Below are 17,507 nucleotides of genomic sequence, written 5' to 3'. Positions count from 1 at the left end.
ACACCTCGTAGTGCTCAGGGATAACTCATATGCTCAGAAGTTGCTCCTGGCTTGGGGGACTATATGGGACGCTGGGGAAATCGAACCATGGTCTATCCTGGGTCAGCCGCGTAGAAGGCAATTGTGCTATCTCTGCACCATCGCTCTGGCCACTGATTTTCGTATATTTAAAAAGAAATTTAGCAGATAGTTTTAGTAAACCAAATTTTAGCAATTTAGTAAACCAAATTTAGTATTCTAAATATACCAGATAGTTTTAGTAAACCAAATTTTAGCAATTTAGTAAACCAAATTTAGTATTCTAAATTTCATGCTGTGGAATGAGGATAGATATTGAAATTATTAATATAATAAATCTTAGTGTTACTTCTAAATACTTCAAAGTCATCAAAATGCATTATTAATTAAATAAAATATTTATATTGACATATTTATGTCAGATATGTGTATTTTAATCAATGTCATAAAAGTTGCAATTTCTCAATTTCTCAATGAATTTAAATTCATTCGAATACAGATTAAGTCTAAAAATAATCATTTTTGAGAAAACGTTTCTATAGAAAAATGTGATAAATTTACATTTTACATCTGTCAAATAACAATTTATAATGTTTGTGAAATTATGTAGAAATTGTTTTCAGCATAACTTATTAGAATCATAACACTATTCCCTACCTAAGACCTCCCTAAGATCCAAGGAAATTAAAATATTATCATTGTGTCATTTAAATTTTATTTTCTTGTAATTTCATTTATTTTTGTTTCCAAATTTGAAATATGTGAAATTATATGAGACATGCATCTTTATCAGAAATACTAAATGAATGTTATTTTATTCATTTTAATTTGTTTCTGTAACATCCTTGACCTTACTTTTAAATTAAAACTAGGTTATTTTGCAATAAGGTGCAATTTGTTCATTTATATGAACCGTATGTGGATTGAAAAAAAATCAAGATAAATCTTCATGCACAGCATACAATCAGATTACGCCTAGACTCTATATTTACGCGAGGTCTGATAGCAATCAATGGTTTAGCTTCATTGCATTTCAAGATGTATTTGCACCCAGTTGTCCAGTGATAGTGTCCTCACCCTGGAAATAATTTAGTTGCAAATTGACTGGAAGATGGTGAAAATTGAAAGTTAAAATTAGAAATACTCATAATAAACAGCAGAAAAAAGGTCAGATGATGCCGCGCTATGATGAGATTGGAAAGGCTGGTAAATGAGGTTTTGTGTTTGTCGTGAGATGTATGTGACATGCCTACCCAATGTCACTGTAATATTCAGCCTCACAGAGGAGATTATCGGTAAAATTGATGCTGGAAAGAATTTTCTGTTAGATTAGGAAAATTAGAATCACACTCTTTTCTTTGATGTGTGTGAGGTTCCTACATATTACATTGCTCATCTGGACAAAATTTTAAATTGTCTTTAGCCCCCAAATATTCAGATTAACCTTATAAAACAATTGTCTTTTCAAGATTTGGACTATAATATATGTGGCCAACTGCTGAAACATCTACATCAAAGTAAATCACAAATGCAGAAGCTGCTATGTAATGGACAGTTAATTAAAAAACAATCCTGTATTTACCACATGAAAGATTCTTTTAGTTTTGAACTACAACTGGTCAGCTTTTCTCAGATTTTTAAACATCTATTATAGCCTAAAATTTTACTGAGGCATAATTAATGTTAGCAAAAACAATTATTATGTAGCAGAGCCTTTGCAAATGAGACTAGATTGGATTTAAAGTGATAAAGGCATTCTAAGGCATCAGAGAGCATGTGATATTGATGAATTTTTCAAGGTCATCTAAGGTTATCTAAACATGAGACAGGCATACATTTTAAAATATATTTATAAAGTCGACATAGTGGACAGATAGAAGTGTGCTTTTTTTTTTTTTTCCTTTTCAGAGAAGCATCTTTTAAACATGCCTTTCCAGTTCTTTTTATGATTCAGTGGATGGAGAGTTAGAGATATTTGAAAGACATAAGGTCTTTGAGATTTTGACCTGGTTAGTCTTTTTAAGTTCCTCTTATTCTATTTTTTTTTTTTTGAATCAGGAATAATCACACTAGAAAAGGAGCTAAAGCTTGGTGTGGCCGGGGTAGCTCAGCCACTCTTATTGGCTAAAGAAGAGGAAGTACAGAAAAGAACAAAACCCACAGAAGATAAATTCTGTCACGAACAGGTAAAGAATTTTTCCTTTTCCCATGGGAATCCTTAACAAAAAAAAATTACTCCTAGTTATTGCAGAGCCTCAAATGATTCTAAATTCTTTAAATGTCTCCAAATATCACAGTTGGCAATATCATGAAGTTTCATTGCTTCTGATGCTCCCAAGTCATCAGATTATGTGAACTGATGTGGCCTTGTTTATTTGCTGTTTTCCAGTTCTATCAGTGTCCTTATTGCAACTACAACAGTAGGGACCAAGGCCGTATCCAGATGCATGTCCTATCACAGCACTCCGTGCAGCCTGTCATCTGCTGTCCCCTTTGCCAGGATGTCCTCAGCAACAAAATGCATCTCCAGCTGCATCTAACTCATTTGCACAGTGTATCTCCAGACTGTGTAGAGAAGCTACTTATGACAGTAAGGAAACCACATTTTGTTTGTGAGCTGCCAATGCAAAATGAGTAGAAATAAGTTTAATAGAAATGCATTTTTTCACTATGGATAGCCTTCTTAATAACCCTTTTTATAAACATCACAATGCATGACTCACATGTTCTCTTTATTTTGCATAGGAAAAATTGTGCTACAAGACACAACATATTCCAAAACATACATCTTGTGGTCTATTTTGATATTGATGGTGTTTATTTAACAATTACTTAAGAATTAAATAATACTTGTGGATATCATAAAGTTTCCTACTTTATTCCTATCATAACAAAAAGAGCTAGCCAAAACTGTAGTATGAAAATTTTCTATAGCATGTATTTTAAAAAGAATCGAAGAATATGACATTGTACCATTGTTGGTCTCAGATGTGAATTAATAACAATGGCTTGCGATAGTCACTATATGTGTCTGCTATGGTTGGAAAACCATGTGCTACTACACTGTGAAAAAGACAGCTATGATGGGCTTTATGCTTTCTGGGATAGTTTTGACAGGGACCACTTTGGTTTTCACAGGTACCTGTCCCTGATGTGATGATGCCAAACAGTTTGCTACTGACAGCTGCCACCTCTGAAAAATCAGAGCGGGACACACCTGCAGCCATAACTGCTGAGGGATCTGGGAAATATTCAGGTAAACTAATCTAGAAAGAGTTATATAACACCCCCTAGGTAGCTTGCATTTGTGAAATTGCTACAAGATTATTACTGTCAAAAGATGGACGGGGGGGGGGGGAGGGCATACAGAGATCTGGGAATTTGGCTCAATGATAAGGAACTGCTTCTTATCTGCCAGGCCTCAACTTCTGTCCTGGACACTGCAAAAATATTTAATTTTAATGAGGGCCAGAGAACAAATATGGTACATCTATAAACTATGGGTTATTTTTTTGTTTGTCTGTTTTTTGGACCACACTCAACTGTGCTCAGGACGTATTCCTGATTTTGTCCTCGGATATTATTATTCCTAGATGTGCTTGGGGGACCATCTGGGGAAACAAAGGACCAAACTTGGGTGGATTAAGTGTAAGAAAGTTGCCCCACCTACTGTATTTTAACTCCAATCCCTATGAATTTTATTTTTTGTGGTCCTTATGATAGTAAGGATACCACATATTGTTTGTGAGCTGCCAATGAAAAATGAGTAGAAATAAATTTAATAGAATTGTATTTTTCACTATGTATAGCCTTCTTATCAACCCTTTTATAAACATCACAATTCATGACTCACATATTCAAAATATTTAAATATTCACACATGTGGCTTGATTTCTCAAAGATATAGCATCTTAATTACCTGATATTTTTTTTTATTCCTTACTTTAAAATTTTTGAGATCAGGAGTGATTCATTTTCTTTTTCATTTTACTCTTTTTCTTTTATTTTGTTTTCATCTCTGAAAAACACTAGGTTGTTCAGGTTAATACTGGCTCTGTCATTCTTGCAATAATCATTTTCAGACACAAAAGAGAAAAGAGCTGGAAGTTCCAGCTCACCTCAGGAAGCTCACCACAAAGAGTGATGAGTTTAGTTAGAGAAATAACTACATTTTGAACTGTCCTAATAATAAGAATGTATGAGGGAAATGGAGAGCCTGTTTAGAGTACAGGTGGGGGTCGGGTGGGGAGGAGGGAGATTTGGGACATTGGTGATGGGAATGTTGCACTGGTGATGGGTGGTGTTCTTTACATGACTGAAACCCAAACACAATCATGTATGTAATCAAGGTGTTTAAATAAAAAAAAAAAAAACTGGCTCTGCCAGACACGTGTGAAGCAAGCACCTTACTTACTATTCTAACTTATCCACATTTAAATTCCTTTTTCTCAGTATAGTACTTGTTACAAGGTCGCTCAATAAATATTTTATCACAGAACCAATTTAGCCGAAAGCTCTTGACTCTTAGTTACAATATTTATTGGTATTCAAACACTAAGTTTTCTTTCTGTAAACACTCTGTGTTTTCTTCTATCCAGGTGAAAGTCCGATGGATGACAAAAGTATAGCAGGTCTGGATGATTCAAAGACTGGCGTGGAAATAAAGTGTGAGGAACAAAAATTAACAAAAGAGTCCATGGAAGTATCGGAATGGAATAAAAATAACAGTAAGGAGATGAAAATACCTGACACTCTGCAAGATCCATTAAATGAACAGCAAAAGCGTCAGCCGCTCTCAGTCTCTGACCGCCACGTTTATAAGTATCGCTGTAACCACTGTAGCTTGGCTTTTAAGACGATGCAGAAGCTTCAAATACATTCCCAGTATCATGCAATCCGGGCCGCCACGATGTGTAACCTCTGCCAGCGTAGTTTCCGTACATTCCAAGCTTTAAAAAAACACTTGGAATCAGGCCACCCTGAACTGAGTGAAGCCGAACTTCAACAGCTGTATGCCTCCTTGCCAGTCAATGGTGAACTTTGGGCAGAGAGTGAAACGATGACCCAGGATGACCATGCCTTGGAGCAGGAAATGGAGCGAGACTTTGAGGTGGACCATGAAGGGAAGGCAAGTCCAGTAGGAAGCGATAGCAGCTCGATCCCTGATGACCTGGGCTCTGAACCAAAGCGGACCTTACCTTTTCGCAAAGGGCCCAATTTTACGATGGAGAAATTCCTCGATCCATCTCGGCCATATAAATGTACAGTGTGTAAAGAGTCATTCACCCAAAAGAACATTCTCTTGGTCCACTATAATTCAGTGTCTCATCTGCATAAGTTGAAAAAGGTTTTGCAGGAGGCCTCCAGTCCTGTCCCTCAAGAAACCAATAGCAGCACAGATAACAAGCCCTATAAGTGTAGCATCTGCAACGTTGCCTACAGCCAAAGCTCCACATTGGAAATCCATATGAGGTCCGTGCTCCACCAGACCAAGGCGAGGGCTGCAAAGCTGGAGCCAAGCAGCCATGTGGCCAGTGGGCACAGCATCCCCACCAATGTGAATAGTCCTGGCCAAGGAATGTTAGAGTCCATGAGTTTAGCAGCAGTAAGCAGCAAAGATACCCACTTAGATGCCAAAGAACTAAATAAAAAGCAGACGCCAGACTTAATGTCTGCTCAGACTCCGCATCACCCACCCCAGTCACCAGCACAGATTCAGATGCAACTTCAACACGAGTTACAACAGCAAGCTGCATTTTTTCAGCCTCAGTTTCTCAACCCAGCCTTTTTGCCTCATTTTCCCATGACCCCAGAAGCCCTGCTGCAGTTTCAGCAGCCTCAGTTTCTCTTTCCTTTCTATATACCAGGGACAGAATTTAGCTTGGGACCAGATTTGGGCCTGCCCAGCCCCGCCACCTTTGGGATGCCTGGGATGACAGGAATGGCTGGCTCCTTGCTAGAAGACTTGAAACAGCAGATTCAAACACAGCATCACGTTGGCCAGACTCAGCTCCAGCTCTTACAGCAACAAGCACAACAGTACCAGGCCACACAACCCCAGCTGCAATCCCAAAAGCAACAGCAGCAGCAGCAACAGCAACAACAGCAACAACAACAGCAACAGCAGCAGCAGCAAAGCAAAGTCTTGAAACAAGAACCCATGAACATAGCCAGTGCAGAGTGCCCAATTCTGAAGGACGTGCCAACATACAAGGAGGCAGAAGACATTGCTGAGAAACAAGACAAGCCAAAGCAAGACTTTCTGATTGAAGGAGAAGGACTGAAAGATGGTAAAGACCTAAAGAAGCAAAAATCCTCCTCTGAGCCATCCTTTCTGCCACCCCGGATAGCTTCAGGGGCCAGAGGCAATGCAGCCAAAGCTTTGCTAGAAAACTTTGGTTTTGAACTCGTCATTCAGTACAATGAAAACCGGCAGAAGGTCCAGAAGAAGAGCAAAAGCAGTGAAGGTGAGAACACAGACAAACTGGAATGTGGCACTTGTGGCAAACTCTTTTCCAATGTTCTGATTTTGAAGAGTCACCAAGAACATGTACATGGGCAGTTTTTTCCCTGTGGTGCATTAGAGAAATTCGCTCGCCAGTACCGGGAGGCCTATGACAAGCTCTATCCAATTTCCCCCTCTTCTCCAGAAACACCACCACCACCCCCTCCACCACCCCCACTTCCTCCAGCCCCCCCACAGCCTTCTCCCATAGGACAAGTGAAACTGCCCAGTGCTGTTTCTGCTCCTCTCCAGGCACCTCCACCGACACCTCCACCACCACCACCACCTCCACCACCGCCTCCACCACCACCACCACCCCCAACAGCACCCCCTCCACCGGTGCAGCTGCCTGTTTCTCTGGACCTGCCACTCTTCCCTTCCATCATGATGCAACCAGTCCAGCACCCTGCCCTGCCACCCCAGCTGGCCCTGCAGCTGCCACAGATGGACGCACTCTCAGCAGATCTCACCCAGCTCTGCCAACAGCAGCTCGGACTGGATCCCAACTTTTTAAGGCACTCTCAGTTCAAGCGGCCAAGGACGAGGATCACCGACGATCAACTGAAAATCCTCAGGGCCTATTTTGACATCAACAATTCTCCCAGCGAGGAACAGATCCAAGAAATGGCAGAGAAGTCAGGCCTGTCTCAGAAAGTCATCAAGCACTGGTTTCGGAATACGCTTTTCAAGGAAAGGCAGAGGAATAAAGACTCACCCTACAACTTCAGTAACCCACCCATAACTGTTTTAGAAGATATCAGAATTGACCCCCAGCCTTCTTCCTTGGAACATTACAAATCCGACGCATCCTTCAGCAAAAGGTCCTCCAGAACCAGATTCACAGACTACCAGCTTAGGGTTCTACAAGATTTCTTTGACACAAATGCTTACCCAAAAGACGATGAGATAGAACAACTCTCCACCGTTCTCAATCTCCCTACCCGGGTTATTGTCGTCTGGTTCCAGAATGCCCGTCAGAAGGCAAGGAAGAGCTATGAGAATCAAGCAGAAACCAAGGACAATGAAAAGAGAGAACTCACAAATGAACGGTACATTCGAACCAGCAACATGCAGTACCAGTGTAAAAAGTGCAATGTGGTTTTCCCCAGGATCTTTGACCTGATCACGCATCAGAAAAAGCAGTGTTACAAGGATGAAGATGATGATGCCCAAGATGAAAGTCAAACAGAAGACTCCATGGATGCTACAGACCAAGTCGTGTACAAGCATTGTGCCATGTCTAGCCAAACAGAGACAGCCAAAAATGCTGCAGTGCCTGCAGCTAGTGCTGGCTCTGGAGCTAGTACCCCCTTGGTTCCATCACCCAAACCAGAACCTGAGAAGACATCTCCCAAGCCTGAGTATCCCAATGAAAAGCCAAAGCAGAATGACCCCTCTCTCCCTTCCCAAGGCACCAAGCCAACCTTGCCATTAGCATCAACGTCTTCAGAACCATCACAGGCCTCGTCCACTGTCCAGACACAGCCACAACCACCAAAACAACCCCAACTTATTGGCAGACCTCCCTCGGCCTCTCAGCCCCCAGTCCCTTCTAGCCCACTGCAAATTTCTATGACTTCTCTCCAGAACAGTCTACCTCCGCAGTTACTCCAGTACCAATGTGATCAGTGTACAGTTGCCTTCCCAACTCTGGAACTGTGGCAGGAGCATCAGCACATGCACTTCCTAGCTGCTCAAAACCAATTTCTCCACTCTCCATTCTTGGAACGGCCCATGGACATGCCCTACATGATCTTCGACCCCAACAACCCACTCATGACCGGCCAGCTGCTGAGTGGTTCTCTTACCCAGATGCCCCCACAGACTGGTTCTTCCCATCCCACAGCCCCAGCCACTGTTGCTGCTTCCCTCAAAAGGAAACTGGATGAGAAGGAAGAGAACAACAACAGTGAGAAGGAGGGTGGAAATAGCGGTGAAGACCAACACCGAGATAAACGCTTAAGAACCACAATCACCCCTGAACAACTGGAAATCCTCTATGAGAAGTACTTGCTGGACTCCAATCCCACCCGAAAAATGCTGGATCACATTGCACGAGAAGTGGGGCTCAAAAAGAGAGTGGTGCAAGTCTGGTTTCAGAATACTCGGGCCAGAGAGCGCAAAGGCCAGTTTCGGGCTGTGGGTCCAGCTCAGTCTCATAAACGATGTCCCTTTTGCCGAGCCCTTTTCAAGGCCAAGTCAGCCTTGGAAAGCCACATTCGCTCTAGGCACTGGAATGAAGGAAAGCAGGCTGGCTACAGCTTGCCCCCCAGCCCTTTAATCTCCACGGAAGATGGAGGGGAGAGTCCACAGAAATATATTTATTTTGACTATCCATCCTTACCCTTGACTAAGATTGACCTCTCAAGTGAGAATGAGTTGGCTTCTACAGTATCCACACCTGTTAGTAAAACAGCTGAACTGTCACCAAAGAATCTTTTAAGCCCTTCTTCTTTCAAAGCAGAATGTTCTGAGGATGTTGAGAATTTAAATGCCCCTCCTGCTGAATCTGGGTATGATCAAAACAAACCCGATTTCGATGAGACTTCTTCGATTAATACAGCGATCAGTGATGCCACCACTGGGGATGAGGGCAACGCCGAAATGGAAAACACCACTGGAAGTTCTGGAGATATAAAACCTGCATTATCTCCTAAAGAACCCAAAACTCTAGATACTTTGCCAAAAACTGCAAACACACCCACCCCGGATGTGTGCGATGAAAAATTTCTCTTTTCTCTCACGAGTCCCTCAATACATTTTAATGACAAAGATGGTGACCATGACCAAAGTTTTTACATCACAGATGATCCTGATGATAATGCTGACCGCAGCGAAACATCCAGCATAGCTGACCCCAGTTCGCCCAATCCATTTGGGTCCAGTAACCCTTTCAAATCCAAAAGCAATGATAGACCGGGTCACAAGCGTTTCCGAACCCAAATGAGTAATCTTCAACTCAAAGTGCTCAAGGCTTGTTTTAGTGACTACCGAACTCCAACCATGCAAGAATGTGAAATGCTGGGGAATGAAATTGGTTTGCCCAAACGCGTGGTTCAGGTGTGGTTCCAAAATGCCAGGGCAAAGGAAAAGAAATTTAAAATTAACATAGGGAAGCCTTTCATGATCAATCAAAGTGGAACGGAAGGCACAAAACCTGAGTGTACTCTCTGTGGGGTGAAATACTCTGCCCGCTTGTCCATCCGAGATCATATTTTCTCCAAACAGCATATTTCAAAAGTGAGGGAGACTGTTGGGAGTCAGCTTGACCGGGAGAAAGATTACTTGGCTCCAACTACCGTCAGACAACTGATGGCACAGCAAGAACTTGATCGGATAAAGAAAGCTTCAGATGTGCTGGGCTTAGCAGTACAGCAGCCAAGCATGATGGACAACGGTTCTCTCCATGGCATCAGTCTGCCAGCAGCCTATCCAGGACTCCCTGGCCTTCCTCCAGTCCTTATACCTGGAATGAATGGTCCATCCTCCTTGCCTGGATTTCCACAAAATTCAAACAGTAAGTCATTTCAGGGAGGGTCAGTTCAGTTAATTAAATAACTTGCTATCACTGATAACCAAGAATAGAGTATAATTGGATTTAATTTTTTCCAGTATGTGAAATGATAATCTGAAATACACATTTTACTGGTTATATTATTAACCAGAAAGAAAGTTAACCTAAACCTGTGCAGAAAAATGATGCTAGTAAAGGTGAAGCAAGAGATTTATGTCTTAGGAATATTACTTTTCTTTACTCATTTCAGCACAAAGCATGGCTTAATATTTGCTACACAGTAAGAAAGAAAAGCATTCAGTGTAAGGCATTCATCGACATCTTAATTTATGTTTATCTCAAAGATTGGGGCATCTTGTTTTAAGAGTTCCTTTTTAGTTGCTTTTCTTTCAGAAATGACAGCAAGTTAAAAAGTTAAGAACCCTTTAGGCACAAGAATTCACCCACATTGCACCTGCCAGGCAATAAAGCTTATGTTTAAAATTAACTACTAATACATAAGATCTGTGATGATATTAATTCAGCACGCTGTAAGGTTTTGATATTTTGGGAAACATTCATTGCTGCTTGTTATCTAACAACCTGAAAATGTCTTAAATTCAAAATCTTAGGAATATATTAGTAATAACCCAGGTTTTCTACCCACTTCCCAAGTCAGAGTTTAAAATTGAGGTACACAGTTGTAAAGCTGCTAAAAGCAACAACCCCAGAGGACTAATTCAATTTTTTGTTCATCAAAACAAACTACTCAATTATATTTCGTGCAGCTTATGTTATGTGAATAAGCATAGAATTATATTATATTAGATTGAAAAAAATTGAATATAATGTGTTAAGCAATCATGTCTCAACATGGAAAAATATTGCTTATTGTTCAAGATAAACTGGTTCTCTAGAATTTTCATGTTTTATTTTTCAAGTTAGTGATTTTTCTTTTGTAAAAGAATATCTTGCTGTAAGGAGATATACACGGAGCAAATATTTACAAAACACAAAGCAAAGCTTTTTTTTTATTTTCAATTTTGGCTCTGTACTGTATATCATATCTGGCAGTGCTCAGGGAACAATATTAAATGTTGAGGATCAAACCTGGGTCAGCCACATGCAAGAACAGTATGTTCTTGCTACTGCCTGTGGTATTTCTTCAGTCCCTCATATAAGTTTTAATATTTTCAGTATCAATCTCTTCTTACAAAAATCTGCAGCGTGATCTTTGTAAGATAACCCTATTTTAGCCTTTAACTTTGGAGACATGAAAACTGCTTTCAGACAACTTCTTGGTCGCTGATAGCTTTTCTGATTGCCTGTTTTGAACAACTTGTTCACATTAGGGAGAAGCAGAAAGATCTACACATATGAAGAAAAATATACCAGGAAAATCTCTTCAGTTTCTTCTTCTTTAACTACTGTGCCGAAAGCTACTCCTGCCCTGATAATATCTTGGGCTTAATCATTTGCCTATTTTGGAGTCATATATGATCATAATTTTATATTTATTTGTGAATTTTAATTAAATTAAATAGAACTGTTAAGAAAAGTGCTATAGCTGATTCTTTTTTGCATATGAACATACTAGTTATAGTTCTATGTAATCTATCACTATGATAAGTGATTGATACATAAAAAGTGTTTTATCTGGTGACTAGAAAAATAGTACAGGGGTAAAGCAATTGCCTTACACACTGCCAACTATGGTTAAATCCCCAGCACCACATATGACCCCTTAGCATTGCCAGGAGTTATCCCTGAGCATCACCAGATGTGGCCCCAAAATTTAAAAATATATGTAAAAGAAAAGATAAAAATGACTTTATACAGAAATTTCCTATGATAAATATGTAAAGTAATTGTTTCTTCTACATAATTTTAATATGGGAAAACTTATGAACAGATCTAGAACTTTTACAATTATCTAAAGGATGAAATAAATTTTTGTTTTTGAGTAAAAAGTGATTTAACCACAGAGACTGGAAACAATTGCAGTTTCAGTGCCTTTAATCTATCAAACAACTTTGATTGATGGCAATTTCTCACCTGCAAACCAAGTGGTGTTCTAAGCACTGTGCTTTTCTCTCCACTGTAGCAGGCAGTCTTTACTTGGCTGACTTTAGTTGGCTGCCCTTATGTTTTGTCATTATGAAATTGGTACCGAAGTTCCATGAGTAAGAAAATGAGGAGAAAGAGAAGAAGGCCACACAATGTGGCCTCCACATCAATAAGTTTGAAATAAAATGGACCTGACTGTAAATAAAACCATAAATGTCAACACCATTGTAAGCACATTGCTTAATAGTAATAATTTTATACTTAAAGAAATAATGAACCATCACAAAAGTACATTAGGGTCTAAAGAAATAGTACAAAAGTAAATGCTGGTGGAATATTTACTGGCCCAGCCTTTTTGATGTTTATGGACTCAGCCTCGTTTCTTCATTCTACATATAAGTGCAATTTACATCTTTTCACTATATTATAGATCTATTAATAGTTCTCAGTGGGGGACCTTTTTAAGCAAAATTTCAGATGATCTGGTTATTGAGAAATGCAGTGCTATGTATCTGTTGCCTTATTTATTTATGAACCCACAACCTATTGGAAAAAATTATAGAAAGGCCAGTGTGTATGACTACCAGCCTTTCTCTTGAATCAGGTGTGTGTGTGTGTTGTGTATGTGTGTGTGTGTGCATGTGTGTGTGTGTGTGCGTGTGTGAGTGATTTAAACATTAGCACAGAATTTACCAGCAAGGCCTAGTCTGAGAAACTAAGTTCCTAAACTTTCAATTCAACACTTTATTTTTAATTGAATCTTTCTATGGTAGGTAAAACTTAAAATGTTTTTTTGGGGGGGAGGGGGGAAGGGCAAGCATCTCAGGGCTTACTACTGGCTCTGAACTCAGGGATCACTCCTGATGGGCTCAGTGCACCATTCCTGATGCTGAAATGGAATGCAGGTCAGACCTATGTATGGCATATACTCTACCTGCTGTACTATCTCTCAGCACCCCAATACTGGCCTCATGTATTTCTGTGTCTTTCTATAATCCTTCTACTATAGTAATTCTCATCAAATAATTCATCAAAAATGTCTAGGAAAGAAATTCAACTTGAATTGTTCTGTATTTTTCATATGTACCAGGGTTTTACAACAAACGATTTGTTAACATGAACAATTTTTAAAACTCTGATGTGTTCATTTGGACCTATTTAAAAGGATCCTGTGATGCAAAAGTCTTCATTTAAAAATATTTTGTAGAGGGATCCTATTAGGGAAAGTTTTTATTTACGAACACTATAGCATGGACTGCAAAGTGTTGTTCCTAAGGAAATTACTAGGAAGAAGCTCCAGTAAATATAATATGTGCCTTAACATTAATACATCCGATTCTAATGTCCATGCTCAAGTTGACTTGACTGCTAAGTTATTGTTCAGTTTTTATACTTATTAACATATAACTTTTCCAACTTAAATGTCTAACTTACTTGGGGAAAGGGAAGACATGTAGATTGGCTTTTCTGGTATATCAGCTTTAATCCTCACAAAATGACCTTCTATTCTAAGATTAGGCTTCCAAGAAATTGTCCAATTATTTAGTCCCTGATAATCACAAAGTAAGCTCTTTCATGTAATTTACATTATGTGCGCTTGTGTCCTCATTCTGCCCTATGTTCAGAGTCACTATTTTCTATTATACATTTTTAAATAAATGAAATTATTTTCTGTTTTTAAAGTTTTCCAATGTACTCTTTTCTATCATAATCATATTCAAACCACACACACACACACACACACACACACACACACACACACAAAAAGAAAGTAACAATAGAAAAATTCAATCCTGCACACCTGGAACAAGTTAGAAAACTTTACATTTTATATTGTAGGATGTTAGTTTTTTTTGGCATTTTTCTCAAAATGAATAGGAAAAAAAACTGATTTCTATATTTAACTTATTTACTTTATTGTTTTAAGTGATGTTTGATTTTTATATGTTCCATTAGTGTTTGGAAATACTGCCTAACACAGTTTCCTTAAATGGAACTTTAGAACATGCCTTTCACATTTTTCTCATACTTTGTTTAATTTACTTGCACATTTGGATTAAATCTACATATGAGTCATTCTTAGCAATTTTAGCACAAAAACTTCTTTAGCCTTGTGTATATTTAATAATTTTATTTCACCTAAAAACACATTTTCCTTCTGGGAATTCCAGATTAAAGATATCTGCACAGTAAATAGCTTATTAGAAGAGAGGCATTTTCTTCTTTGAACTGCACTTTGAGGGATAAGCACCTATATCAGGAAATCAAAAAAGTCAATGAAAATGATGATAGCATGGGGTTTTATATTAAAAAATTTGTTCTCTGGATAAAATTTCAAAGAATTGTAATCAGTATTAGGGAATAAAAAACAAAATATTTTAGCATTATAAATTGTCAATATACATAAAATTTGGGGCTAAGGATATTGATCAGTTGATGGAAAACATATATCTTGCCTATGTGAGCAACTGGGTATAATCCCTGATATTCACCAAGTGGTTCCATGCATCAGAGCATCACACAATGTGGCCTCCACATCAATAAGTTTTAAATAAAATGGACCTGACTGTAAACAAGACCATAAATGTCAACACCATTGTAAGCACATTGCCTTAATGATAATAATTTGTGTTAAATTTAAAGAAATAATGAACCACCAAAAGAGTATGCTAGGGTCTAGAGAAATAGTACAAAAGTTAATGCTGGTGGACTACCTACTGACCCAGCCTTTTTGGAATACAACATGGATGTTCCTCAAAAAATAAAAATGTGAACTTCTATATGATCCAGCAATACTACTCTTAGGAATATACCTTAGGAACCCACAAACACAATACAGAAAAGACTTCTGCCCTTCTCTATTCATTGCAGCACTATTCACAGTAGCCAGAATCTAGAAACAACCTAAATATCTAGAACAGATGATTGGATAAAGAACCTATGGTACATCTATATAATGGAATACTATGCAGCTATTAGAAAAAAATAGACATGCAACTTGCTTATTCATAGATAGGTATGGAGAGTATTATGCTGAGATGAGTCACATGGGGAGGGATAGATATATAATAATCACACTCATTTTTAAAATATAAAAATAGATAATATGTATTATCTAAAGACAATAGGATGAGATCCAGGAAGACCAGTCCATGGTAGGTAGCTCGCCATAAATAGTGGGATTACAGTTAGGGTAGAAAAGGGACTGCTATGACAAAGATAGTTGGAAATGATCCATCTAAACAAGAATTGGGTTCTGAGAGGAGATAAAGTGATATACATGATACCCCTTAACTAAAAATATTGCAAACTACAGTGTTGAAAAGAAAAAAAGGAAGAGAGATAGAGAGAATAAACAAAAATGTCTACAATAGTGGTGGGCAGTGGAGAGGGCAAGGAAGAGGGTGGGAGGGAAAGGAGACATTAGTAGCAGTAAATATGCACTGATGAAGGATGTTTTACATAGTATGATTGAAAATCAATCATGGATAACATTGTATTTGCGTATCTCACAGTGATTCAAGAAGAATTTATAAAAATAAAAAAAATTAAAGAAAAAAACTACAAAAAATCAAATCAGGGGAAAAATGGTATTTGGTAATTTTCATTGTAGTTATCACCACTTTTTATGGTTACTATTTAGAATTTTCTCTTCTATTTTTTTTTTTAATGAGTTGGTTACTGATTTTTGTAGCTGCAAAATTTTACAGGTTTTTACTAGTTGACATTACAAAGGTTTTCATTATCTTTATCCTATATCTTTTTTTTCTAAAGGTACTTAGAAACTGGTTATTTGACTCACAATATTGAGTCAACTTACTTTAAAGATGATAAATTTTTCAAAATCCCCAAGACTCTGACTACAGTACTTGGGGTTCCTTTTGCAGGCGAATGAAAACCCCCATTACTTTATTATATGACTTCTAGAAGGGATATTATTGACCCAATCCACTAGGAAAGGCTGAGTTGATAGCTATGAATCCTTCCTATAAAAGTGTGGTGTTTTTATAAATGTTTCTTAGTTTCTTTACATTTCTTTTGTTTTAAATTCTGATATCATGGGAGCTGGAAATAGAGTAGGGTAAGGCAGGGAGGGTGCATGTCTTGCATACAGCTGACCTGAGTTCAATCCAAAGCATTCCATATGGTCCCCCATGAGCACCACCAAGGTAATACCTAAGTCAGAAATTGGTGACCATTGCTGGGGGGTGGCCCCCAAACAAAAACAAGTAACTAAATAAATTCTGATGTACAAAAGAAAATGTGGCAAGTCAGCAATTTCCACAGAGAAAGCAAAGGGAAGTATGGGTGGAAAGTGATGTTTTGGTTGAAGGTCCAATTGTTTAAGTCCAGTTGCATTAGACTAATAATTTGACTTTAAATACAGACAAAAGAAACTATCAATGTAAAATTATTCTAATAAAACATAGAAAACTCTTCTCTTTGGAATATGACTTCTTCCTCTGGGTCCCTTAGCCCTGACATTCTAAAATTATGTATTATTCTTTTAACACATTATCCTCTATTCAATGGAAAAGAGAATAAATCATCAAGAAACTATAAAGCCAAACCATTTAAGGAACACATCTCTAAAATAATTTTGTACATGCCAAATCTTTAAAAACCAGCTGTACCCATACCATTTTTCCTTGCAGATAAAATTTTAGACGCAGAAAAAAATTTTAGACACAAGCAAATTGATAAAAGATAAATATAACCAAGCAGAGTAGTTTAGCAATTTGATTAGTAATCAAGGATTTTTATCCATTCATATATTTACAAAGTTTAAGCCATTTTAATTTAAATTTATTAAGAATATTATACCAATCGTTTATAATATATATACTTGCTATCAATTTCACCTTAAAGTACAAGAACTTATTTTTTTCATTTTGAGTATTTATATCAGTTAACATTTAAAGTTGATCCACTGAAACAAGAAGATTCATTTGAGTGGCAACTATAAATGGAGCAACCAGCCAAATGGAGCAACCCTCTCGAAAACATTGACACCAGAGATTTTGAGATATAGCTGTGGAAGAACACTTGCCTTTCTTAATAGGAAGGAAAGAAGGAGGCAAGGAAGAAAGGAGGGAAGAAAGATCGATCTGCCACTAATATTACTGAGAAATTATTTTAAAACTTATCAGAGAAGAATGCAAAAAGCTGAGCAGTCAGTAATAAATTAGAAATTATAATAGAGTATAAAGTCAACAGTAATAGAATAATGATTAGGATCACTGGAAAGTGATATTAAGAACTATAATGTTGTATCTAAGAAATATTCAGGATATCCGATGTAGGTCATAACTGTGTTATCAACTGAATTTACTTACTTTCTCACCCTACCATTCAGATCATTTTAAATGGCTTTTTAATACCCTCCTGACCAGCCATTACATTAGTGTGAGTAATTGAATCCCA

General features: G+C 38.0%; 1 protein-coding gene across 1 annotated transcript in view; it reads left to right on the top strand.

Annotated features, from left to right (window-relative positions):
• The window catches only part of ZFHX4 (zinc finger homeobox 4), a 222,625-nt gene that overhangs the window by 200,996 nt on the left and 4,122 nt on the right, over positions 1-17,507 (top strand). The window contains exons 7-10 of the mRNA XM_049781854.1: positions 2,077-2,204; positions 2,408-2,608; positions 3,157-3,274; positions 4,617-10,040. Of these exons, the coding sequence (XP_049637811.1) occupies positions 2,077-2,204; positions 2,408-2,608; positions 3,157-3,274; positions 4,617-10,040 (5,871 nt within the window). The remainder of the gene's footprint in view (positions 1-2,076; positions 2,205-2,407; positions 2,609-3,156; positions 3,275-4,616; positions 10,041-17,507) is intronic.

The sequence above is a fragment of the Suncus etruscus genome, chromosome 10, assembly GCF_024139225.1.
Source record: "Suncus etruscus isolate mSunEtr1 chromosome 10, mSunEtr1.pri.cur, whole genome shotgun sequence".
Lineage (NCBI taxonomy): Eukaryota > Metazoa > Chordata > Mammalia > Eulipotyphla > Soricidae > Suncus > Suncus etruscus.
The sequence above is the reverse complement of the archived record's forward strand: the minus strand, read 5'-3'. Positions and strand labels throughout refer to the sequence as shown.